The 27,138-nt window shown below is 41.1% G+C and overlaps 1 protein-coding gene and 1 long non-coding RNA gene across 3 annotated transcripts in view; both read right to left on the reverse strand.

Moving 5' to 3' along the window:
- The window catches only part of LOC147712937 (cytosolic phospholipase A2 gamma-like), a 722,719-nt gene that overhangs the window by 42,118 nt on the left and 653,463 nt on the right, over nucleotides 1–27,138 (reverse strand). For both annotated transcript variants that reach the window (XM_086923600.1, XM_086923601.1), the window contains one exon: nucleotides 4,664–4,829. In XM_086923600.1, coding sequence (XP_086779726.1) covers nucleotides 4,664–4,829 — 166 coding nt within the window. The remainder of the gene's footprint in view (nucleotides 1–4,663; nucleotides 4,830–27,138) is intronic.
- LOC147712938 (uncharacterized) lies at nucleotides 17,517–18,113 on the reverse strand. Its single transcript, XR_015296032.1, has 4 exons — nucleotides 18,048–18,113; nucleotides 17,860–17,953; nucleotides 17,693–17,742; nucleotides 17,517–17,603 (listed from the first exon to the last, which is right to left on the reverse strand). It is a non-coding gene; the product is annotated as an uncharacterized LOC147712938 (long non-coding RNA).

Here is a 27,138-nt window from a genome sequence, read left to right on the forward strand (position 1 = left end):
CAGGATGACCATCTGGAGACAAAAACGAATTACAAGCCAACTGCAAAGAATAACTTGTTACATTTTACGAGTTACCACCCTCGGGCTCTGCGTGAGAACCTCCAGTACGGTCAGTATCTGTGGATACGTCGTAATTGTAGTAACCTTTCTGACTACAAACAACAAGCAGAGGATCTAACAACGAAGCTGGAACACAGAGGATACCCTAATCAACAAGAGTCAAAAACGAGCAAGGAATTAACAGAGGGACACACTTCTGGATGGCCACCCCAAGACTAACAACAATGAAATCCCCCTAACATATGTAACCACATATAACCCGCTATCAAATGCTGTGAACAAATGTATTTCAAAACACTGGAAAATAATCACCAGCAACAAACACAAATGGGAGAAACCCCTTTTTTCATATAAAAGAGATACAAGTCTGAAAGACTCTTTGGTTCACACGCGTCCAAGGGACATGACAACCAATAAAGAGGATGCAACGGTTTTGAATGCATGGGGCCTACCAGCAGTTACTGGCCACTTCCCGTGTGGGAATTGCAACATATGCCATCTCACTACCCACACAAAAACATTGATCCTGACTAATGTTCAACGATGGGAACAGCGTTGTCATACGAATTGCAATACGGCCAATGTTATTTATTTAATAACGTGCCCTTGTAGGCTACAGTATGTGGGTATGACTTCTAGGCGCATTAAGCTGAGGATAGGGGAACATCGCAGCAATATCCACTGCCGTAAATCAACAACCAAGCTGACTGCCCATTTCTTAGAAAAACAACATACCCCAAATGACATGCAGTGGACGATTCTGGAACACCTGGTAGCTGGATCAGAGACCAAGTTGTTTGAAAAAGAACAACGTTGGATTTATCGTCTAGTCGCTAATCAACACGGGCTGAACAACGATATTCCCTGGGGAACAGTCATGAGGCGTTTGACAGACTTTATGAGCTCTTCTCAAACGTTTGGGGTGTCCCCTAGGGTCACCTTCCTCACAAATAGGGTGTCCCTATTCACACACCATCTATTTAACAAACTACCTGGTCGACACATTTGTATCCTGATGCTAAATACTCTGACCAAGGTCTTCTGATTGTGAATGTTGAATAGATATGTCCACCTCCCTTTGTGTTACTGTGAGTACTGAGTAGAACTTTCAGTGCCACCTTTTAGTCAGTTCACACTACCACCTCAGGCCATAATGTTATCTATATCCGGAAGGACTATGGATAACAAAAGAATTATATTGTCCTTTAATTCACTGTCCGGAGTGCCTTAGCTAGATTAACATTAATTGGTTACCATCATGATTCACCATTCTTGATGGCATCGTTATCCCATAGATTTCCTTCAATTGTTGAATTAATTTTTCTGGAAGTTATTACTAATTTCTTGTATCTGTCCCCGCTTAAACATTTTAACTTGCAACTAAACATATGTGGCAGAAAGGGGATTCGAACCGCGAACCTCAAATAAGGTTTTGTGGGACACTTCACCTTTAAGAAAATGATTTCCTGCCTACTGCCGTTCGGTCACGTCTGTCACGTGACCGGAACTAACTCAGATACTAATTGTTGATGCCCGGAGACTGCACTCACTTACGGGCTGACGGTATTCCTGAACGTAGGTAGTACACAGGGAGTCGCGTGTGTACTAGTAAGTAACCCGACCGCTATGCGATCGATCGGTTTACTACTTTTTCTAACAATCAAAGGAAATTAAGTGGGAGATAATACAGAGTCTTCCTTTTTCTGTTACCTTTCCTTTTTTTGTTAGATTTGACACCACGTGAAACAAACCCGCGCCGTCATAACCCAGGATGAGAGCACTTCTCCTTTGACTTGTGAGTGCTTTTGTCCTCTGTTCAAGCGATGCCGAATTATTTATGACAAACCATGTTGTCGCCATTTAGTAACGCCGGTTGGCTATTACTGATGTCCAAATGTCTCTGCTATATTTTCGTTTTTCTCTCTCTTTTTTAATTCCTCTTAAGCACTCGAATGATGTGGTCATAATATTTCCGCCTTATGATGCTTAAGCTAAAACGCTGGTTGAATTAACCTGTCATTTGGGTAGATTAAACACCCACATTTCCTCTTCCTTACTGCGATTAATTACAAATTCACAAAGGAATGAGGCACCCCTCCCTCTAAATCATGGATTAGGAGGGTTCTCTACTATATCATATTGATAGCACCACAGTAAACAGAGTCTATGTGAAAATGTCATGTCGCTTTAAACATGGATACTATTATCCAATAATGAACTAATTGTTGGTCTGTTGTATTATGTGTTAGTATGTCTTTTTTTCTCCCCCTTTTTCTACAGGTAACTTTGGCTTCTGTGAATCACAGTGAGCTAACACAAGCAATATCCGTGAGTAACATCACCAATAATTTTCTCTTCTTCACACTAAGTGCCTCACGGGAGGGTGCACCTTAGTGCGTGCATACCACCGGAGTGCTATTTGTTATGGTCCTGACGAATGCTGAGCGAACCTGCATTTTTTCCAGCAGAAACATGTTGACCTATTATTTTATATAAGGACACAGGTTTCCTAATTTAGAACCTAGTTTTGTCCGCATATACACATTTTTAATCCCAATACAGGTTGGCCCTCATTACAAATCTTGTACGTGTTTCAATCTTGTATTTTTTAATTCTGCATTCACATTTGAAAATCACATTTTGAGTTATACCACTGTTACATTCATCACCAACCTGCTCCGCTGTAAATCAGGCGTTGTAGCATGCTGGGGGGGCATTCGGCCACCCCAGCGGGGACTTAATGATGAAGCATGTCACCAACTAGTGGTGAGTGAGGGTCCTTTTTCAAAGAGGTAGATTTGCCCCATCTGATGTTTGTAAACACATTAGAACAAAAGGTTGCTACTTGCTGGTTGCCACCTTGGGGTTTGCCAGTATTTGGTTTACCATATTCTGGTGGGGGCCCAGTAGTGTCTAACACATATTTACTTGTATTTGTATTTTGGTTTCTATTTGTCACTGAGTCACTCCTTAGTTGTTTGTTAGTATATCGATAGGGGTACAGGAGTGTCCACTCATACCCTCTCTCTCTCGTTGATATTGTATGATTCTATGTTAGTCACACTGATTATGAATTTTCATTTGTTCTTAGTGAAATTCCTATCTGCATTTTTATCTGTTTTTATGTCTTGGGCTTTTCAAATATCCTCTTTTTGTTTAATACTCAAGTTGATATTTTGATCCCTTTTTAGCCCCAGTTTTATGTGCTTTTTAGAGGGAAATTGCTCCTGTGCCCTGGGACATCTTGTTTGAATTTATGAATGCTTGTATTGGCTCATAGTTTTAATATATATTGTTATTGTTATATTTGTGTTGTACACTTTTATGGCTCTTGAGCCAAATAAAGTTTATTATTGATTGAGTGATTTGATTGATCTATAAGTGAAGATTGTGTATGTTGTAAATAGCTGCCTTGTACAGGGCTCTAATGGCCCTGGGTTGTGTTTGCACTATTAGCAACTCTTTTGAATCAAAAACAAATGTTTACATAAGGAAATCTGCCTCCAAAACTGTGAGATGTTGTCCCCTCTGTTGATGTGCAAACAGATCATACTGTTTCTCCATTTTCAGTTTACTGTATTTATGAACAAGGATTCCTGTGCACATGCACCAGAGGTAAAACCCAATGAATGGCCTTTCTGTTAATAATAATAATGTGGTCTCCTGCAGGCCTCTTGGACCATTCGGTGTCATTTTCAGGACTATGACCTAGGTTGTGTGTTGTAAAGGAGCTGCTTAAATAAGCGTTACAGAGGAGGATACATTTAGGGCCCTTTTAGGATGTCAAAAACAATGGTCCTAGACTAATTCCCTTAGGAAGGGTTTCATTAAGTCAAACTCCATGAACATGGTACACATAGATCTCAAGTCACATCATAAGTGTACCTCAGTAGTTTCTCAATTCAATTGAGTATATCCTCTAAGAGACACAAAAGCACCATAAATATCTTCAATAGTGACTGTTAAATCTCACAGTTATTATAACAGATAATCTGTTATAATAACTGCGTACCATGTTCATAGATTTATACTTAATGATCCCCTTCCTAAGGAAATTAGTCTAGGACCACTGCAGATGATCTTAGTTTCAGAGGTGAAAGGTGGGAGGTGGAGCCTCCAGATTCTTCTGGTAAGGAAGGAGGGGATCAATCTGATCTCATCCACTTGAATGTCAATTTGTTGGAGTCTTTCGATCAGTGTGTGGTGGAATATGGTGTGAAAGGCTGCAGAGTGGTAAAGGAGGATGAAACCTGCTGTTTCTCCTCATTAAAGGAGGGTTCTGATGTTGTTGTTGGCTGCGAAATGGGTTGTTTCCATGCTGCAATTGCTGCGGAAGCCGAACTGGGAGGCGTTGAGTACCTGATTCTGCTCCACATGTCTCATGAGTTGAATGTTGATTATGTTTTCCAGTACCTTAGCTGGGAATGGGAGCAGGGAAAATGCTGATCTATGCTGATGTTATGCTATGCTGAAAATCAGGTATATGCTGATTATTTGTTTGCATCAGTATGTGCAAGAAGGAATTTTTTACATAAATAGTGAATATGACAGACATGTAAAACACCAACTCGACAACATTTCTTAATAATTAACTGCTGCTGACCTGCACAGTTCTCTTTGTTGAAAAGTGGAATGTGCATCACTGTGGGGACATTCAACCCTTTGAAGATGTAGCATCCAGAGGGTTCCTTTTCTTCATGCTCGTGGAGAGTGACATCTGGGAATGGAATATTGTTGGCTTTGCAGTAATCAGCTGTTAGTCGAAGGGTCTAAACAATAAGTTAAAAAGAAAGTTTTGGCCATTGTTTTTTATTATTAAACATGCAATATCAAATATTGGTCACACTTATCCAAATTGTTGATGTATACTCCAGAAAAACCATATTGCTCAAACGAGGGAACTGGTAACATTGATGGTGGAATCCTTATTAACATTGATAAACGTTCCCATAGCCCACAGCTAGGCCATAAAGTCTGCCAACATCAGTGTACTCTATCCACACACAGGGACTCCAACCAAGAATGATGTCTATTGAAATACTAAGCCCAGATTCTACTCCTCCTCTTTCTGACCCAATTTACCACAAATATGGTGCTCTCAGTTTTCCCTGTAAGCTCACAAATCCAACTGCTGATAAGTTTGGTATGACCTTTTGCTGTAGCCCTCTCTCATCCACATGGCCTTAACTAAGCCGACATCTTCCATTTCCCCGCTCTGGTTCTTTTTTCTGCCTATTCACCACAGAAGCTAGTCATCACTTACCACTCCTAGCCGGTTCATGGGACCATTTCAATTTAAAAGCCAAAAACAGCCATCGACCCATTACTCATGGATTCCCCTACACTAGAACTAACAACAATCTGGATTTCATTTCTTCTTGATCAAACACATTATAGATTACACCAACCTGTACATCATAATCTCATGCTAGCCTTTTGGACCATTCGGTGACATTTTCAGGACCATGACCTAGGCTGTGTGCTCTAAAGGAGCTAATTAAATAGGAGTTACAGAGGAGGAGACATTTGGGGCCCTAGTACGATGTCAAAAAGAATGCTCCTAGACTAATTTCCTTAGGAAGGGGTTCATTAAGGCAAAATCCATGAACATGGCACACATAGAACTCAAGTCTTATCATTAGTGTACCTCAGTAGTTTCTCAGTTCAATTGAGTATATCCTCAAAGAGACACACAAGCACCATAAAAAGCTTCAATAGTGACTGTTTAATCTCACAGTTATTATAACAGATAATCTGTTATAATAACTGTGTACCATGTTCATAGATTTTGACTTAATGAACACCTTCCTAAGGAAATTAGTCTAGGACCATTGTTTTCTATACCGAGCATTACCCAGGTCCATTGACTAGTATGGGTCACCCCATTATTTTGTAATGGTCCTATTACGATGTCGGTCCCTGATCCACATGTCTTGGTGTGGGAACCAACCCATCGTAGATTAGTGGTTCATACCACCAGATTACAATGCGAGCAGACACAGGAAACCGCCTGAAGCACAAGCTCACATGGAGAAATGGGAGTAAACTGTAAATCCCTGGACAATGTTCAGGTACCTCCTTGTGCCTGCCACATGGTGCAGGGTTTATCAGAAGGCCTGACATGGAAAGGCTGTCTGAAAATAACATCATAATACCAACTGTGGAAACGCTTTCTGTGAAGGATTATGCTAGGTATCCGACCAGCCGTGGGCCTCCTTGAGCCTGTTGGAACACAGTTGGATTGACCGGCTGGCTTACACTCTGCCCGCCCACATTGAAATTCAGCAGTCAGACTGCAAATGTTTGGTGTCAGTCGGTAAGCCTCCAATGAGGAGTCAGAGAGTTACAGACCAACATCCTAATGAGGTCCTTAATGTTGAAATGTCAGGTGCCTGACTGAATAAAGCAAACACAAGGAGATGATGGATGGAGCACTGAAATGTTTCAGACACTCGGCCCCAGTCACTGATCTGTGTTGTATCCATTATTATTCTTCATCTCACTTCACCACCCCTGACTGAATAAAGTCTGCTGCACCACACACTCTGAAAATTGCCACAGAATAAGCTATATCTCACATATAATAGTATATTGTAGAACATTTGTAATATTTAAGAAACTAAAATAATTACGTTTTGAAGACTGCTGCAGCAAACTATTTTAATGAAATGTAAAACTAGACCTCAACTAAGTGGTCTAATAATTAAACATAACAATAATATATAGCTGTGGCTGTGAGAAACGGAAAACATTTGCGAAGATTAAGCGCTTTGGTGCCATAGTATGTGCACTCATCAAGGGTAGCAAGATATGGCCACCTACCCTGGAAGTGGGGAAGCTGAAAGCTATCATGATATCCACAAATGACAGTGGGACTCGGAGGACTGGAAGTTGTGTGCCGGTACAATGCCGGGGCAGGCCAAGATTACTATAGTGTCATCTAAAACAGTTAGAAAACTTAATATATACTGGTGAACAAATTAAAAATCAAGCACATGCTGGAAAACAAAAGCAATCCAGTTGACATTGAGGTGGGATTATTGCATGAAAATTAAAGCAAATGTAAAAGAAAATTGAGCAAAACAATCTGAACTCTCACTACAAGAACTATGTTTCACAGTGGAGGACTTATAGCAAAAATTGACATCACTGAATTGCTAAATAGGATACTTACAAGGCTGGACCAAAAAAGCTGAAGGGCACTCGTATCATAAAAGTAGTCGTATTTTCAGTCTAACTGAAGAAATAGAGGCCAGCAACATGGTTGTCTACTTGGAACAATGCTATTCAGCACATTAGCAATACAGAGTCTTAAACAATTCTCCTTTGAAAGACCACATAGGGTCATGGCAAAATGCCCCCCTCCAGGTGTTGCCCTCAGGCTAGTTGTTGCAAAGCTTATCCCGCAGTAAAGACAGGGACATCATCTTGCAAGAAGTGAGGAAGTCAGAAAAGCTATGGTGGAAAACTAGAAAGTATTGATCTTTCTGCACTTCACCCTTGGTGTTCAAGAGCAACGTGCTTGATTCCGGTCTTTCAAGAACAAACTCCAGGAACATCAACTACAATATGCACTTATAGTCACAGCTAAACTAGAAGTCATTGTGGACCAAAAAAGCATACTTCTCAGTTAATCCTGAATGGGATTGGAAATAGTCATATTGATAGGCACAGGGAACATAGATGATAACTGAAAAACACATTGCATAGGCCAAGATATATTGGAATGGGAATACAATCTGAATGCATACCATGATGTGTGCAGGCCCGACTACGGCAATACCAATAAATGTAATATCAAAGTATGTCACAACCTGTGCCCACATAACAATCTCAATACCTATAAATGCAATGTCAATGTATGTAATAATTTATGCCCACACAACAGTGTTGATACCAACAATACCAATGTCCATAATCCATGTACGAATGACACTGTTGTTACCAGTAAAAGCAAAGTCGATGTACGCCATCATCAAGGCACACAACTGGCAATTTTAGTAAACAACAGTTTGATGCATGCTGTTACAGCTGTACACACAATGTTGACAATGTCCAAAGAAGTACCAGTGACTGCCATATTATTTTCAGGAGTTCAAATGAACTTGTATCATTGCGGTCAGATTCAGCCAAGGTGACCTCCTCATAAATCCTGAGTCAGAGATATGTGGTCAGGCAGGTTAGAGACATATACCCATGCCTATTGAATGAAAGGTCACAGGTGGGGTCTCTTTTAACCCAAAGACAAACCCATGCCCATAAAGAACTCTGATCCATCCCACAGACAGTTGCAGCACAAACAAGTCCGAGAAAATTGGCCCCAATAAAACACATTTTGCCAAAGCCTCAAGTTTCCCAAAAATAAAACAAAGCTAGATACCACATGTAGATAGGAACACTCAGCTAATGTGGGCATCTGGACACTTACACACTGCCCACTCTAGCTCTTCCCGAGGTCGAGAGCCATATGTGTCCTTATAAGATGCCTAAACAAATTAATTTCTGACTGAGATGCTTTTTCATGAAAGCAGATATAACTTTTCTCTACCTTACAAGATGTATATATTGTCAGCCAAAGCTTTGTTCAGCAAGAGACTGTCCTCAGACGCATTTTGTCAATACTCTCTTGGCAGGTGCTTTTATTTAATCCACCTTGTTCCGGTTTTGCCAAATTCCTCCTGTCTTTTGATTTCTTTAAGGTAAATTGAAATGCGAGCAACAGTTTTATTAGGAAGGTTCACTGCCCAGATTTTCCATATGCGCCTACTAGCAGACAAACATAAGTGCAAAAGAAAGCAGTGCTGGCGGCAAGTGCTTTCTTGTTGTCTGGCAAGGAGCATGTAAGCAAGAATTCATTGAATGAAGACTCTGAAACAGGACATCTGGACAGTGATTTGGATTCATTCCCTTGGATTAACCCAAGGTCAGTGACCAATCACTTACGTTGTTTTACTTAAGACAGAACAAGTGATAATAAGTGTAACTCAGTGGCAAAAAGCATGCTATGGAATGTAGATAGAGGTAAAATACAATGATGATACAGCATAAATAGGAATCTGTAAGACAGGCAAGTGCAAGGTAGCTACTGCGGTGTACTCTTGCATGTCAATGACAGGATGGAAGTGAACTGGTGAGGAATCCACTGTGTTTGCATGCCTTTTGCTCCAAAACCACCTGTACAATCTTCTCTGGAGCACAACTTTAAATTCCTCATGTTCAAAGTACAAAGAAGGCAAGTTGTGTTTTGTGGATGCACTCAAGTCTGAGGTAGGGGATTTATTGAAGTTCAGAGTTATGGCTGTCTAGCATTTGAATATGATGTTGTAGAGTGTATCTAAATACTGTAGAAAAAGTGAGAAGCAGGAAAATGATGGAGGGGCAGAGCAACGTTGGTCATTCAGCCCAATGTATATACCTTGTACAATGTATAAATCTTTTGTTAACATGGGATAGTACAGGGATAAGAAATTTGAACAGTTAGAATTTGGGTTCTTGGTTGACAGGGATATGCACTCTGTCTAAGCAGGCACCACAATCCTATTAAGGGTAAGTAAGATTCACACCATGACCTAACCTGTGCTGACCCTCTGGAAGCTTGACACAAACAAGACAGGTTTAACCAAAGAGGCAATGTGCAAAGCATTTGTGGAACACTTCAAACAGTAACACAGTTAAAAGACTACAAAAAGACTTCACACTAGTTTAGAAAAATAGATTATGATTTTATAAATAAAACACAACCAAAACATCTAACATCCAATAAGTAGAGATTTGCATTATTTAAGATTAATAGTAAAATGAATGCTTAGAAGCAAAAAGTGACTATGGGGGGTTATCTCGTCATTTCGAACTGGGGCAAAGTCAGAAGTTCAGGCCAACTGTGATGGAGCGTGGGCCAGGGACAGCAACCAAGCAAGGCCCGCTGAACAAAAGTGGCTTGATCCTAGTTGCAACAGTGAAATACAGGGTGCAGACTAGTGATGCATTGGTGTTGATCCCACAGTCGAGGTGATGTGTTGATTTTCTCCAAACAATGGTGGCAATGAACCTGTTCCAAAGATGAAGTGCCGGTTGTGAGATGCGTTGGTTTTGAATGCAATGCACCAGGATTCTCCACTCAGTCGAAGGGGATGCGTCAATCGTTTCTACTACAGCGAAGCAGTGGTTCCCATGCATCAGTTCTGATGGCAATGCGCTGGTTCCAAGCGCAATGAGGGGTTCTGCTCCTGCAAAAGTGGCAATGCGTCGATGCTGCTCAAGCAGCAGAGGATGCCTCACCACTTGTCAATGTGCTATTCTCATTTTTATTTTTATATATACATAGGTCAGCACATAACACAGTCTTGGTTGTTTAAAACGACTATATACCGCTTTGCTGTTTAGATTCTTCTTTCAATCAAGGTATATAACTGTGCAGTTTTGGCCTTCACAATGTTAAGGTCAATAATTAAAAAAAAAACACTAAGCCTTACCAATCTCAAAGGGGTCTCACCTGACGCTATTTGTTAGTTCTTCATATGATGCGCAATTAGTAGCACACTATGTTGATGGCTAAAATAAGTCTTTTAGGTGATAAAGCTCATAAAAATGGAAATGCTACAGCAAATCATGAGCCAATATTGGAGTAAGTTAAAAGATGTTTTTCGTGTGTTTTTCAGTTTTCTATTTATTGAACACAATAAAGACTGGATTGCTGCAATATCTATGCTACTATCGTTCCAAAATTTGAAGGTACATATATGAATATAATATGGCTGTTTTGTTTAAATACCTCTTGTATAGCAATGCATAATGTTAAAAGATCAGGCCATGTTAAAAGCCATTGCCAGAAATGGCACATTCATTATATTATGCAATTATGTACAGGTAATGAATCTATGTTGACCTTTCAAGTTGTAAACGAAATTTCAATGCAAAATTTGTGAAACTAAAGCGTATATCAAGGCATGTATAATCACAGTTCTTAAATTACTGTTGGGTTCTACAGAGATCCAGGGTGTTATATGTCTAGATTATTGAAGAGAGACCGAAACGTCGACACACGCTTTTTCTATCCGATCAGTAAATCAATTGTAAATAGGTAGAAAAGCGCTCACAATTGTTATAAAGAAGTTTTCCTTGACTGACATACATGAAATGTACTTCTTATAACATTGTTATCTATTTTGTTCCCTTTTAATTTCATTTGAAGTATTAAATACATATTTTTCATATACACCCTCTTTGGCTCTCATTCTCATTTAGATCACCTATGGCGGCTTGTTAATATTGATCAAATTATTTGTTGTGGCAGTTTTGCACTATCGGTTCCAAGTTTGTAAGGCCGCTAATTGTTGCTTGAAATTTTGCTAAAAATTCAATAGTAGTAAAATCCCTTGAAGGTATTTTCACCCTACCATATCTATTGCCCAAACCCTCAAGGGTATATTGGGTTGCTCACTTTTCTGTTACCATTTCTGGGTAAGAAGCAATGTCTTAAAAATGATCCTCTTCATCACTGGGAGTCAGTGAAGACTCCTAAAAAGACATGTCGTATAGGAATTACGGGGGAGCCCAAAAATTGTTTGTGCCGCTGAAGGTCGGTATCAAAAGTCCACTACTTATACCCAGTTGTGCCTTTGAAGTATGGTAGTCTTCAAAGAGATGTCTTTGCAGTGAACTGAATCCTTGTGCTAGCTGCCTTGGTTCCAGACTCAATAAAGGGGGGTATTCAGCCCTTTGTGTGGGGATATGACAAATCCTTCTCAGGTGTGTCAGCTCCTCCCTACTATCCTACTCAGGATGGCACATCCGAATGTGAATGGCCCACAGTCACACGTAAACTACCTGTGTGTCTGTCTAGAGTGAATGCACAAAGCCCAGCTGTCATCCACACCCTAAACGTGTAAACTTAGACAGGCATAAGGCACCAAATTTCTAAAGTAAGAAAATACCAACTTTTTAAAAGTGCCCTTTTCAAAATTATAGTCACAATATACAACTTTACCATAAGTTGCAATTTTAAATTGTCATTTCAGAGGCATCAGTATTAGAGGTCTTATCCAATATCTTCCCAATTAGACTTTACACTTATAAAGTGTAATAAGGCAATCCAAATGCTATCCTATGGGAGAAATAGGCAGTGCGGTAGTGATCACCGAACTTAAAATAATTTTTCACTTCCGGGACATGTAAAACTTAAAATTACATGTTCTACTTTTTAAATACACCCTGCCCTAGGGATGTCCAGGGTCTACTCTAGGGGTAACTGGTATGCATTACAAAGGAAGGTTTAGGCCTGACTAGAGGTTTAACTTGCCAAGTCAACATAGAGATTTAAAAAAGAACACACAGGTTCTGCAGTGACAGGCCTGAGACATGATTAAGGGCAGGGCCGGACTGGGAACTACAACCCGCTCTGGCAAAGTGTCTAGGCCGCCCCCCCCCACCCCCACTCAGGGGTTGAAGGTGCCTCTGAGCTCTTTGCCCCCCATGCGGCGCACTGCGGGATTGCCAGGTGCCCGCTATGGCCAGTCCGGCCCTGATTGGGTGACAAAAGCAGTGCTGAACGCTCACTAATAACATTTGATTTACAGGTGCTAGGCGCATATAGTGAACTATTTACAGGACTTTTAAGTAAAATAAATATGTCTATTGGGTATGAACCTATGTGCTGCAGGCCTACTATTAACATTTAATTTACAAGCCCTGGGCACAGATAGTCCACTATACTCAGGACTTTTAAGTAAATTAAATATGTCAATTGGGCAAGAATCAATGTTGCCATGTTTAGAAGAGGGAGCACATGCACTTTATCACTGGTTATCAGTGGTAAAATTCTGAGTCCTAAAGCCAACAAAAATGAGGTCAGAAAAAGAGGAGGAGGAAGGCAAAAGGTTTGGGGTAACCATTAAGATAGGACCATTTTAAATCAGTAACAAGACAGCAAAAATACTTTCATATATACTATACCGGACAGCACAGATTGCTGTACCTCAGACAACTCATGTGACACAACTAGAAGGTGACAGGCATAGGAAACACAACTCGAAGGTGACAGGCTATAAAGGAGATGGAGGGGCAAACTTTACTTTAAATCTTACTCATCCCATGAAAGTGAGATCCTGATTTTGATAAGAGATGGTGTTCATTTTGAGTGCTGAAAGTAGAAATGGGACTCTATGCCCTTAATGTGGACCTTTATTAGTCTCTTACCAGAGTATTAACAACATTGCCTAATATATACTATGGGTTTTGGGAGTTGATTTTAATGGGGTAAATTACGTATACCTGAACTGTTCATTTCCCCGTACAATCCCCTATAAAAAAGATGGCTACATTTCTTTATTTATTTAGTCCCCATTAGCTATTTGGAGGAGTTCCCACCCAGATACAAATTATTATTCTTGTTACTCAGTGGTGCTTGGCCTCTGTTCTAGACTAAAGTATATATTTTATTCACAAGATATCTGTAAACAAATGAATAGATCTGAATATTTAACTTGAACACTATCTGACCATAATTCATTTATCCTCTATTTAAAATGGGGTAGACAATGTCTGGCTCCCATTCCCATCTGGCAACTACAGATTTAGAAGATGATGGATTTAGAACAATACAACAGGATGTGTTAGAGGAGTGCACAATCATCAATATTGGGCCTACACCTAGTGGAGTTTAATGGAATGATATGCTTTGAAATTAGCTATTCAAGGCACACAAATTAAAGTTGAAACAATACTGAAGGCAATTTTTGCACTGGAGGACAGAATAAAAGCATGGGTACATGATATAGCAATAAATCCCTCTTCATCCGACACACTGCTATGGGCTAAAAAGTAGTATGATATGCTCTTAGACAGGTTTGTTGCCTTGATTATTGGAAATATGTCACAGGTTTGTATGCCCACACAGATATGTCAGGGAGATTATTAGCCAGTCATGGGTTTTAGAGACTTTTCAGGGCATAGCCACTAGAAGCAGATGGCAATTACTATTGAATGTGCTGCATAATAATTAGAATTATTCAAAAAAGCAGATGGAACTGAGCAGGATAAAACACATTTCTGGAAACGATGACCATCCCTGCAACTAACCTCGATAACAGGATTGAGTTGGACCCCCCAGTGATGATCAGAAAATAAGGGGTGCAAAGACTGGCATGACCAGAAATAAAATGTCATATACAGATGGACTACCAGACACATTTTACCACACCTTTTCTAATGTATTAACTCCCAAACCTCCAGAACAATACAGTGCCTCTCTAAAGCTGAACTGGCTTCCAGTCAATACTCAAGAAGCCTCTGTAGTCACACTGCTTAAGTCCAGATGATACCTGTTATGTGTGCCATCATATCACTCACTTTTTGGACTTAATATAGCCTTCTAGCCCCCTGTAGCAGGCTGTACCGGCTATTAAAGGCCCGCTCCCACGTTAAAGACCCTAGCCGTAGGTGCCAGACTTTAACAAGGGACTGGGACTTTAATAGCTGGTGTAGCCCTGCTACGAAGGGATATAAGGCTATTAGAACATTCTGCCACTAGAAGGCAGAATGTTCTAACAAATAAAACAAAGGCGGCTCAGAGCTCGAGAGGATTTAAATCCCCTTGAGCTCTGAGAGGCCTTTGTAAAACATTGGAATGTTGCTCTACGGGCCTTCACCGGCCAGTGGAAACATGGATCACTCCATTGTCCACAATGGAGCACCCAACATTCCAATGCTCTAATAGAGATTATAAATAGTTAAGCATGGTCCTTACCAGTAGGCCATTACAGCATATGCCCAAACTGATACAAATTGGCTTAAATAGTTTTATACCTGAGCATAGTAAGTCTTTACACATTAGGAAAAATGTTTAATTGATAGAAAGCTCTCCTCAAAAATATAGACCTTCAGCCATACTCACTGAATATAAAGAAGGCCTATGGTGCCTTAAGATGGAAGTACTCATTCTCTGCAGTATGCAAACTGAGCATAGGAGACCATGTACTTCAATGTATAGGGCTATTATACACACGTCCCACAGCCAGTGTCAAAATATGTGGTTCCACATGGCAACACAGTTTCATTGAGCAGGGGGTGCATGAGGGTTTACCATTGTATTTGCTTTGGCAGCGCAGCAATTTGCCAAAGCATTGGGAATGATAGCGGTGTCTCCCTCAGTGATGGAATCCACTAGGTTTCCCTACATGATGTTCTTCATTTAGGATGCAAGGGAGAACCTGACAGCCATCTTTGAGATACAGAACTTGAGATTACTGCAGGTCTAAAATTAAATTGGTCCAATTCATGTATATAGCCCACAGTGCTGCTCCTTCCATACACCTTGCCCATTGAACAATGACCATACCATGAGAACCACACACATTTAAGTATCTAGGGTTTAGAGTGTTTCACAAGGAAAAAGTTAATTATGAGGGTAACCTGGAAGCTGCAAATTCATCCCAAAGGTAACAGGTCATGTTTTGGATGAATTTGTCATTGGACCGAATAAGCCATATGGCTACACTAAAGCAGTGATGGTCCCGAGGATGCTTTATCAATTTGTTAATTTACCAGAACTAGTTCCTAAAACTGTATTTAAACAACTAAACAAACCTATAGGGGGATTTGGTATATGGTCAAGGCAGGAGGTTAGTTCAGTTGACTAAATTAAAGGCACCTGCAAACCAAGGAGGCTGAGTTCCCCTAATATGAAAGTCTATTACCTGGCAGTCCAGATTTGGTGGTTGGCAATTTGGCTGTCTGGCTGCAACACCGCTTAGATCACATATCCTTTAGATGTCATACAGTATATTAAGCTATTTAATGTGCTGCTGGATTAGAATAACCATGCTAACTTGCTCCCCAAACTGCTAAAGGTAGAATTGCTTTCGGAAAAAAATCCAATATGTTCCTGCTATATCACTAAGTGACTAACCCCTAGAACATGTGGTTATTTAAATAATAAATATACTTAGCACTGGGACAAAGAAGGTATATTTACTACAGGTGACATGTTTGAAAATGATCAGTTGCTTTCATTCAACCCTCTTGTGAATAACTTTGGGCTACAGTGAGGACACTTTTTATCATGTAATTGCCTCATCAACATACCTAAGGCAAATTGAAACGTTAATGGTATTCCCTGACATAATGGGTGATAGATGACACACTACATAGGATACACCCTACTGTGACATCGGAGTGCCTGAAATACTGTAGTTACAAAGCTGAATTCTGGCATATGTTCTGGGACTGTATAGTTATAATTGAATACTGGACATAGGTCACACATATAATTAAGTTAATAACAGAACAGTTTACTGGCAGCGTTTCACAGGCTGGTAGCACGTAGTGCTATATATCCACTGATAAAAACAAAGGTTACAAGGACGTTAAAGCTAGCTCAGGTTACTATAACTGCTGAATTTCACTGGTTTTGTATGAGTGATATATAAGCCTAACTATAGCTTAGTACAAACAAACAATGGTCCTAGACCTATAGATTTGTACATTGATCAAATCACGAGCAAGAGATTATTCAAGATGATAGCACCTTCAATTAGTCTGCTATCTGTAGAGGACTGAATCTGTTAAGACAAAACTATTTCCACCACGGTATTTTAGGAAAAATATATATTCTTGTTTAATTTTTCAAATTTTACACAATTTGGTCAATATTGTCAATAAAAACATACAGGTTGCCCCAAGAAGGGAGTGCAGATAGAGAATGTGATTTCAAAGGGTGAATAAGTGAGGTGAAAAGAAATGGCACAGTGGTAAATAAGAAACAAATTTATAATTTAAACAATCAATACTGAATCCGGAAATTCACGAAATAACAGTATTGGACCCCTAGCCAACAAATATTAGTTCATTTGAATTTGCGAACAACAACATTGTAGGGTTCTCATAACAATATTTATAGTCTTGCACTGCCTACAAAGTTGAAGAGGTACTGGTCTAGGGTATGTATGTAAAGAATGTCGACGTTTCGACTCGACTTTTCCCAAACGGTAATTTAGACCTGGGGACTGCGAGTCTTCATCAGGACAGAAAACAAACAACGAGGCAACCAGGGAGTATTCAATAACCCTAAAAAACAAAGCGAAATCCGGAATTATTAACCGTGGTGTAGAGGTGCAGCCTATCCCCAAAGGGAAATGGCAAATACTCTTACCCTTTATGGCAGAGAGAATATTTTGTTAGGTGATCCAAATTCACCAACGTCTCAGAACAGGAAACCTGTAGAGACAAAAATTGGAGTAGGGTCTAGAATGAGTCCCAATCCCTAGGTAGTCAACATCCACCTACAATGATGTAACAAGGGCATCTAATTACCTTATAGTTGTATTAGGTCCATAGAAAAAAAGGGGGGTTGTATTTTCTTGGACACGATGGAAGATACCTGCAATTAATTGGACATCATCAGTATACCCTCTATTCACTATCAGAAGGTAATGGTATATATGTATTTCTACAGTGTCAATTACCTTTCATGTATATGAACCCAGCCTCCATGAAGTGAAGGATTACATGTAGGGTAGAGATTCAAGATGTCACTCCTGCGTGGTGCACTGCAAAAGTAACAATAGTCACTGGTTGGTTTGGCTGGTTGGAGAAGGTTATGTAGAGGGGTTCATTTAAGTAAACCAAATGGGCTTACCTGAATGTATGCTTCAGGAGGAATAAATCCAAAAAGTTCCCAGATACAAGCTAAATTAAAGAAAACATAAGTGAAAAAACGGTTTCACTAAATAAACATGGAGCCTCTAAGTGGATCATTTCACAATGCATTACAAAGAGGGGGGTCGATTTGCAGAAACGACCTACCAGCTTTTCAGACGATTAGGCGTCACAATCCGAGCCTCTCAGTGCCATCGGATGTCGAGGTAGTGTGAAAGTTAATTTCACTCGATTCCGGACGCTGTTTTTAAAAAACGGAAGGATATGTTCAAATACCATATCAAGAGCATCGGACGGGAGCAACTAAGAAACAACAGGTCAGTTACACAACCTACCCATATCTCGGGTACCGAGTCTGCCGATTACGAGCCTCACAGTGATGCGGTATGCCTTCAGTTGTGCTGGCCGTATTTCCGCATTAATAAGTACCCAGACTGCAGTGAGCAGTCTACATAGAGAGAGGACTGCTCTAACAGGGTTCCCTGCTCCCGGGCGATTGTGATTCATAGCGATTACAATTAAAAATATGCTGTTTTAAGCATTCAAAGTTACTAAATTTCCCATCTTGTATTTTCAATTAAGGAATTAAAGAATTAAGAATTCAAAATTGAATCCAGTCATTGTAAAAACGGGACTAGGATATTATTCGTCCCGAGGGTTCACCATTGCAATAAAGATAGAGGTTCCGCTCAGTCATCTTGTGTTTAAGTGAAGGTCGGATCAAAATACCGTGGTGGAAATAGTTTTGTCTTAACAGATTCAGTCCTCTACAGATAGCAGACTAATTGAAGGTGCTATCATCTTGAATAATCTCTTGCTCGTGATTTGATCAATGTACAAATCTATAGGTCTAGGACCATTGTTTGTTTGTATTATTTGATACCCAGGTCCATACCGTTAGGGTCACCCCATTCTTGTAATGGTTAACTATAGCTTAGGCTCTCCCCAATGCACTGCTAATGACCTCACATATTACATCACTCGCGACATTGTCTGTGACACCACTGAGGACATCATCCTGTGAGTGTGTTTTGTAAATGTTTCTGAGACTTAAAGATATATATACTGAGCTACAGCATAAGCAAAATTATTATTCCTTCTGCACTAGTAATTAGTCACACTATTTCCAAGATATCTCATCTGAGTGGCTGTAAGACTGTCTGTGTCAGTGTGTGAGCTGATATCTGAGTAGCTGTATGGATGCGTAAGTGGCTGTATGGATTTGTCAGGGGGTATGTGAGTAGCTGTATATGAGCAGAATATTATCATATTTTCAGAATATTATCATACATCTTTTCAGATGCTTAACACATATTGTTTAGTAGTTCCTTGTATTGGAAATTCAGCTAAATGTTTACATTTTGCAATGCTCCCTAATGAATTACAAGTTTGTTCATGCAGAAAGGTCTGGAAAACAGGCTCTCCTTTCTTCGGAGAGAGGATAGAGAACATTGTACTCTGTTCTTACAATCTGTTGCATTCTTAAGTGAATAAAGGCAAGCATTACATTTGAATCTATGCTTACCTCATCGATGATTAAAAGTTTCAATTTCTTCAAAACTCTTGCTACCTCATGACATGCTTCACCAGATAACTTCTGGAATTCCAGTTTATTATCATGTTCTCCAGGTAGCATGAATAGTCAATGTAGGGTAATTCCTTGAATATTGTGTGCAGCTAATTTACTTGGTGCTGTTAATAAACACAACAAATTTGAATGTGCTGTGCTCAGTAGGTATATTAATTAAAAGCTTTTCCCTGTGCTAGCTTGACCACTGATATATAATAGAATTTGTTGAAAGGATGATCAATTGCATCCTACAGCTGCATTTTCAAAAATAGGTGGTCCAAGAGAATCTTGACTGAGTGGTGCAGTACTTTAACCACTTTGTGAACAGTCCTCAGCTACTTCTGCAGCAATTATTTCTTCTTGCGGAATCGCAGTAATTAACATTTGCATATAATTTTAGAAGGCCAAACACTCAATAGTGTCGGCAACTAAGTGTGCTGTGGTTTATTAAGTTTCATTTTGCATGTTTCACTAAACAACCATCACATCCAAGTACTGCAGAATTGCCTCCTATATTTTCTGTTACATTTCTTTGGTACCTTCATATAAGCACATATTTTCTAGATGTACACTTTTTCTTGGATAGTATGTATCCAACAGGTTGGATTTTACATTGTCAGAATTTTCAGGCCAAACTCTGCTAGATACTGAATTTCTTCAAAAAACATTAACATTATATTGTGTGTACTTCCTAGGCTAAGTTTTAGGCAGACAATTCAGAGCTCTACCTATCACAACATTTATTACAACCCAACTCCCTATGGGACTGCAATGTTAAACTAAACCTCTAAAACGTTTTTGCTAAACTCTTATCTGCAGAAATCTTCTGCCACATCTTTCATTCCAGTCTTTTCTAATTTTGTATTGTATGAAGTCACATAACGAGCAACAGCAATGGAGTTGTCTGCAACAAATTGAACGTCCATATTTGCATTCCACATATTAAGAATTACAGCATTATAATCATTAATAAACTTGGAATCCTCTGTTCTTCTTAGGTTGAATGGGTTTTTCAGTGATTTCTGTGTTACTGTAAATCTCACTTCAGGCAAAAAGCTGTTGACTCTTACTTGTGAAATAGCCGGTCGTAGAAAGCCAAAACGAGAACTTGAGTAAAATCTTCCTTTGCTTCTGCATTTTTCTGAACGTACTTTCCACATATATGAATTGCAAAAGCATTGTCAGTATTATCTGTTGGGTTGGTGCATGCCACATACTGTTTCATGAAATACAGCACAGTCATTACTGCCTGTCCCAAATTTTGGAGCATATTTCATCCATAACAGCATGAGAATATGAGCAGCATCTGTTGCTTGGTACTCTTAAGGCCAAATTAAATCAGATACTTTATCAAGGGAAGGCTTACATTTGCTGCAGATAAAAGATAGCATGGCTGTGAATCCGTATTTAAAATATCTGCAAACATTAACAGGATTTAAAGAGCGAAGTTCTCCTACTGTCTTTATGTTGATGTCCTCAATGTTTAATGTGTGCCTAATTTTCAAGCAGGTCATCCTATGCATATTCAGCACAACTAAGTGCAATAAATTAAGTAGCCGCACCCAGGTTTGTCTGCATGCATTTGAGTTCTCGATAGCGACTATACCAATACTCGTTGGTGCCATTTTGGCACCCCATTAGGTTAATTAAATTGTATTCGACCGGCCTGATTCACAAAGATAAAGGGAGACGAAAGTCTAACTTTATGACTTTCAGTATTTGCAAATGGCATTTACTACTTGTAAATGCCCTTTGTGAATACCGAAAGTTAACGTTTATGACTTTCAGTATGCACAAAGGGCATTTATGAGTAGTAAATGCCCTTTGGGAATACCAACAGTTGTAAAGTTAGGCTTTCTTCTCACTTTACCTGTGTGAATCGGTCCCTAAGTTTTCATCTTTTTCTTGAACTTTAATTTTCTTGCTTTTGCAATTTTCTGTTTGAGACGTCTAGATGAAAAGCTATGCTTGAACATTTTAAATAAACCAATAGAATACTGCAAGTAGCACTATAGTTCCATTTGTATACTGGGGCCTGTGTACATCTTCCTTGCCCCTCTTCAGCTACCAGTTCCTCAACATTTCCAGGAACCATCTACTCTTTTGCAACAAGATTACCATCTTTTACTTTATAACCACTTAAATCAACTGCATGTACGTGTGTGTTATTTTGCAAATAGCTTTCTTCATTAAAATAAGGTTCTGAACTTAAGGTATCCTTTCACTCACCTTCAAAAACTTTGCAAAAATGACTTCTATTAATGACTTCTATTAATAAGCATTTTTCCAACAGTTCCTTTCTTCCTACACAGTACTGTTTTGTTTAGGGTCCGCATTCTATTCAATATGAATATAAATACTTTCTTCTTCCGAGCAAATGCTTTCTCAGCAACACTATTACTATGTTCCTTTTGCTTAAATACTTCCCCATCCTTTTCAACAAATCTTGTATTGCTGTAGGCTGAAACATTTTAGCTCTTAACTCCTTGAACAGTTTCTGTCTCTATTACAAGGTCCCAGATACTTTCAGAAACACATACTCCTTTTTTCCACTTGATAGGTAAATTAGTTTTTAGAAAAGACTGTAGTCATATTCAGCCGAGGGCATTGAGAAGGCCATTGATGCCTAACTCACCGAATTAATTCATGTGAGCCACGTCCTGGACATCTCCCAATCCTAAGCAACCACAGCAGAGAGAATGCTCTCCTTGCTGCCACCGACTACATCTGGTGCTACCTGGACTGGGGCAAAATCACACCTCTCATCCTGCTGTACATCTCGACGCCTTTGATACCATCACCCACCGCACCCTCATCACAAGACTCCACACCACCACAAGGCCCTGGACTGGATCCAGTCCTTCGTCACTGGCCGTACACAGCAAGTCAGACTACCTCTGTTCCTCTCAGACTACAGAGATCAGCTGTGGAGTGCCCAAGATCTCCTCCCTGAGACCCACCCTTTTCAATGTCTACATGACCCCCCTCACCGCCATCATCAAGAACCACAGACTCAACACTACCTCCTACTCCGAAGACACCCAGCTGATTCTCTGCATCACCAGTGAACCTACACCCGTCAGAATCGTCTTCCACATGATGAAAGCTGTTACTACCTGGATTTGAAGAAATCAAGAAACCTTCCTAGGGGTCCCACTGATACTTGGTCCTTTTAAACCAACAAAGAAGAAATTGGCACAGAAGCTGAAATATAAAAGAACATCGTTATTAACCTCAAATGAGTGAGACTACGTCACTCAGAAACCTTAGCAACTGAATGAAGCAGTCTGAGGAGTACAGAAAACTGGGGCCTTATGTAAGCTTAGGGTTACATAGTCATCATAAGACCAAGGGGCAGTCCTGGCTCATGTCAGAATGCAAAAATGACTAAGATGGGCATACAAGATCTGCTTGCTCAACAAAGTGAGAGGAGAGTCACTTCTCCATACAGCAGCAAAAATAGTCTGACAGTTATACTAGAGAAGCAGGTGCATTCTACTAGCTAGGCCCTTCTGGGCATGTGCGAAGGTGGAAGATGCTAAATATAGTTCGTTTCTAGGCAGATTACAAGAGCACTGAGGGAGGACAGAGCACATGGTGAGCACGTGGCAGCACATGGCAAACTAAAATGGCTGCCAGAAATACAAAACGGCTTTCAGCTCATGTTAACAAATCCGTCCTATATTTAACAGATTTGCCTCAAACTCAATTCAGACAAGATCAAAGTACTCATCCACAAAACCTTGGCATCCTACTGGACTCCTCACTCACAATGAATCACCAGATCAATGCCGTATCCTAATCATGCTTTCCACACACTCAGTGCCTAAAAAGACATTCAGATGGAGTCCCACTGAATCCAGATGGACCGCCACCCATGTACTCGTCTGCAGCAAACTTGACTATGTCAATGCACTCTACGCGGGTGTCACCCACAAATCCCTCAGAAAACTGCAAAACATTCAGAACAGCACAGCTGAACTGGTTCTAAGAATCCCCGTGAAGCAGCCACATCACCGAACACCTTTTAGAACTCCACTGGTGCCCAGTCAACAAAGGATTCGCCTTCAAGCTCCTCAAACATGACTACAAAGCCCTCCACGACTCAGGACGCTTATATCTGAACAGCCACCTCTCTTACCACGTACCCATCAGACACCTTTGCTTTGCCCAAATGGACTTGGCCACCGTCTATTGGATCCACAAGACTAGAGCCAGAGGAAGATCCTTCTCTCGCCACCAACACTTGGTAAGCCCTGCCTCTCCATCTCAGACAATCCTCGTCTTTGACCTATGTCAAGTGTGGTTTTACACCTTTTTCGCACAAGACATCCACTAAAGCAGAGCCGTGGGTATTCTGTACTGCACAGGTACGGCAATGCGAGTTCAAATGCCGGTAATCCAATACCAACAGAACGAACCGTCAGGCTTACTCATAGTAAAAAGTGGGTTATTCATTGGTGACACGCAAGTTTCAATCATTCGTGATATTACAATTGTTCAAGGATTTCCGCAACGGAAGCCTTAGCTTCACACCGGATGGGATATTGAGGTTGAGGCTGTGGCATAGACAGTAAGGGAATCTCGTGGTGAGGGGACAATTTATCCCAACCACAGTGAGTACAGTACACAGCCAGCGCAAGGGCCTTAGCCCACTCTTCTGCAAAATTCAGCCCATGCTCATAAGACACTGTGTGCGCGAAACTATGGAGGATTACTTCATCCCCTCTTGGAGCTGCGAGAACAAAAGGTGTGGGCCATTAAGCCTCCACAAACAAAATGCCATAGGTAGTTGTAAGATTTTCCCAAAATACTCCTTTTATGGTACGTTGTATGTCACCTTCAATTAAAAGGACAATTTAAAAAAGCCTATCAGGGGTCCTACTCTCGTATCCGCTGTCTCTACAACAACATATTGGTCAGTCGCTGTCACCTTCAGTAGTGGACGTAGGGCCTCTCGCACTATGGTAATCTCCACCGCTCTGTCCAACAACGTCAGCGCCCATGTCTGATTCTGAAGCTGCGTTCTCACTATCTGTGGCATATCTCGCTGTTAAAGTGGAAACTTTCTTTTTCTGAAACTAGGGTCTTTTCTGCGAAGAATCATCCTGCTTGCCTTTTCCGTCTTTCGGGGGGGGGGGGGGCTAGTCGCGACTCTGCAGGCCACCCCTCCCTCTTCTGCCGCTTCCACCACCGGACGAAGAGGCCGATGTGTCCTGTGAAGAACGAGGAGAGGGTTGATCAGGAACCTGAAATCTATCAGGCGACTAAATCGTAGTGCGATAGCGCAACTCATAAACGTGCTCAGTAGACGCAGGCACAGGTGACGTGGGTCGGGCTCCTGTTTCTGTTGCTGTTTCCCCTGTTTTTTATTTCTAATCCAATTTTTCTTTGGAGCTGAGGGTTGAACGTCCGATTCAGACTTTGAACCCTGAGGTTGTTTTTTCTCTTTAGCAGAAAAGCGCTTGACACCTAAACTATTGCGGCCAATGTTTTTATAAGCCGCCTTAATAATTCTTGGTAACTGTCAGGGTTTGTCGGCATCGGGGACATCGCATAAGGCATTAGCCACTTGAAAGTTCATTGCATCTCCCTTTATATTAGAAAGGATCAGATCGGAAACTACGTCAAATGTGCCAACGAGTCTCATTCTCAATTCAACCACAGCCTCAGGTCCATGTTCGTCCTGAACACGCTTAATGGCCGTCGGAAGGACAGCCATTGACGGAGTGCCAAAGCACCTCCTGCACACTGCAGCAAAAATCCTACCCCATGACTCACAGTCACCGGCTTCCGGTACCAAGTCCTTGGGTAAACTAATTGTAAGAATCCTGTGATTTTCAACAGGAGTCCAATTAGGAAATACTGCCTCCAGCTGGTCAAATTTCTCGGCAAGCCAAAAAGGCATATCATCCTTATCCTGGGGACGCTTGCCCATTACCGCATTGACCATCACGGGACAAAGCTTAATTCCGCTCGGGCCGCAACACTAGGGGCCCCGCCCTGGAAATTGCGGGTAATATATTGAACTAGAGTCTGAAAAACAACTAATAGAAGAGTTATTCAGGGTCCGTAATTCAGCAACGGCCAAGAAGCGCCCAGAATGGACAAAGGACCAAATCTAATAGCCGTTACCCTGTGAGGAAGGGCGCCATTAAACCAAACACGGTGCTGCCATGCAGAAATCGGAATCTCCTGTGTTCTATAAGGAACATACTCCAAGGACACGGCTGTGTGAGTATAAGTCTCAAATACCTGAGTAGATGCCTCCACATCGGGAAATATCACCCATGAGTAGAAAATCTCCAACGGGTAAGCAACCTCAGCACACACCACCAAAATCACTGCCATGCCCTCCAAACCAACATTATAAGCTTGCAAATGATTGCAAACTGCAATACGACTATGTTGTGGTATATCAATGTTAGCCATAGTGACACATAGAAGATAAGGTACAATGTAAAACGAAGTAGCACAACTGGGTAGTAATTCAAAAGGAAACCGTTTTGAGAGATTCAAGCTTGAAAAGACCTATGTAACTATAGATAGGTTTGTCCAACACCACTGTTAACCGGAAACAATAGTGAAGGTGCTAAGGACTGATTTAAGTACTACTCAAGCATCATGTAATAAGACCACCATTGTATGGGCGCCATGTAGCAGGGATTCTGCTCCTACACAGAACTGTGCATAGAGACTTAGGGCCCGATGTAGGTAAACGCGATTTTCCGATTTCAAAATACCGAGGCGGGCCGAATCGGTATTCTGAAATCGGAAAACGAGATGTAGGAAAAAAATACCGAATGAATACCGATTCGGTCGGCATCGGTAATGAGAATCGGTACGTTCCGATTCTGCTCGGTCCGAATCGGAAAGTACCGAATCGGCCAACAACGATTCGGAAATCACCGAATCGGCTACCACCGATTCGGATATTCCCGATTCGGCGAATACCGAATCGGTAAAAGCCGAATCGGTAAAATCCGATTCGGCAATCATAGACCCATGGCGAAAAAGCCCATAGGAATGCATTGAATGAACCGATTCGGCCTTTACCGAATCGGATAATACCGAATCGGATTTTACCGAATCGGATATTACCGAATCGGTAAAAGCCGAATCGGCAATAGGCGATTCAGCCAATGAGGTGGCTCCCCCTCCCCCACCCAAACAGGGAGTGGCAACCCTGGCAGGTGCAGCTAATTAAGAAGTTTCTGGAAGTTTCTAGAAAGCCTGCCTGAGCCCAACACACACAGTTAGCAGCAGTGGGAGAAGGAGGTTGCAAACTGAACAGGAGAAAATGGCAGATCAGGCAGGAAGCCAGAAGTCCTCCCAAAAGAGGAAGCCCAAGTTCACCACCACCGAACTTCAGGTGCTGGTTGAGGAGGTGGTGAGGGTGCACCGCCAGCTGTTTGGCAAGCTGTCCCTCAACGTGCCAGACAGCACCAAGAGGAGAATGTGGGCCGACATCGCCCAGAAGGTCAATGCTGCTGGTGTCACCCCCAGGTCCATTGAGGAACTGAAGAAAAGGTTTTACGACCTCCGCAGCCTCACGAAGAGGAAGCTGGCTGACATTCAAAGGCAGGCTGGACACACCGGAGGAGGCAACAACCCGGCGCCACCCCTCACCGAGCTGGAGGAAATTGTCTCCAGCACCATCGAGAGGGAGAGCATCGTAGGAATCGGGACCCTGGACAGCTCTGCGAGAGCCACAGCTGCAGGTAAGAAGCATGCGCATCATGACACACCCTACCAGACACCTCCCCATTAGACACAATGCATAGGCAAACACCAGCACTGTACTGTCACCAACATACAAGAGACAAGCATCATGGTACATGTAGTCAGCAGAAGTC

Source organism: Lissotriton vulgaris, chromosome 5, assembly GCF_964263255.1.
Source record: "Lissotriton vulgaris chromosome 5, aLisVul1.2, whole genome shotgun sequence".
In the NCBI taxonomy this organism is placed as follows: domain Eukaryota; kingdom Metazoa; phylum Chordata; class Amphibia; order Caudata; family Salamandridae; genus Lissotriton; species Lissotriton vulgaris.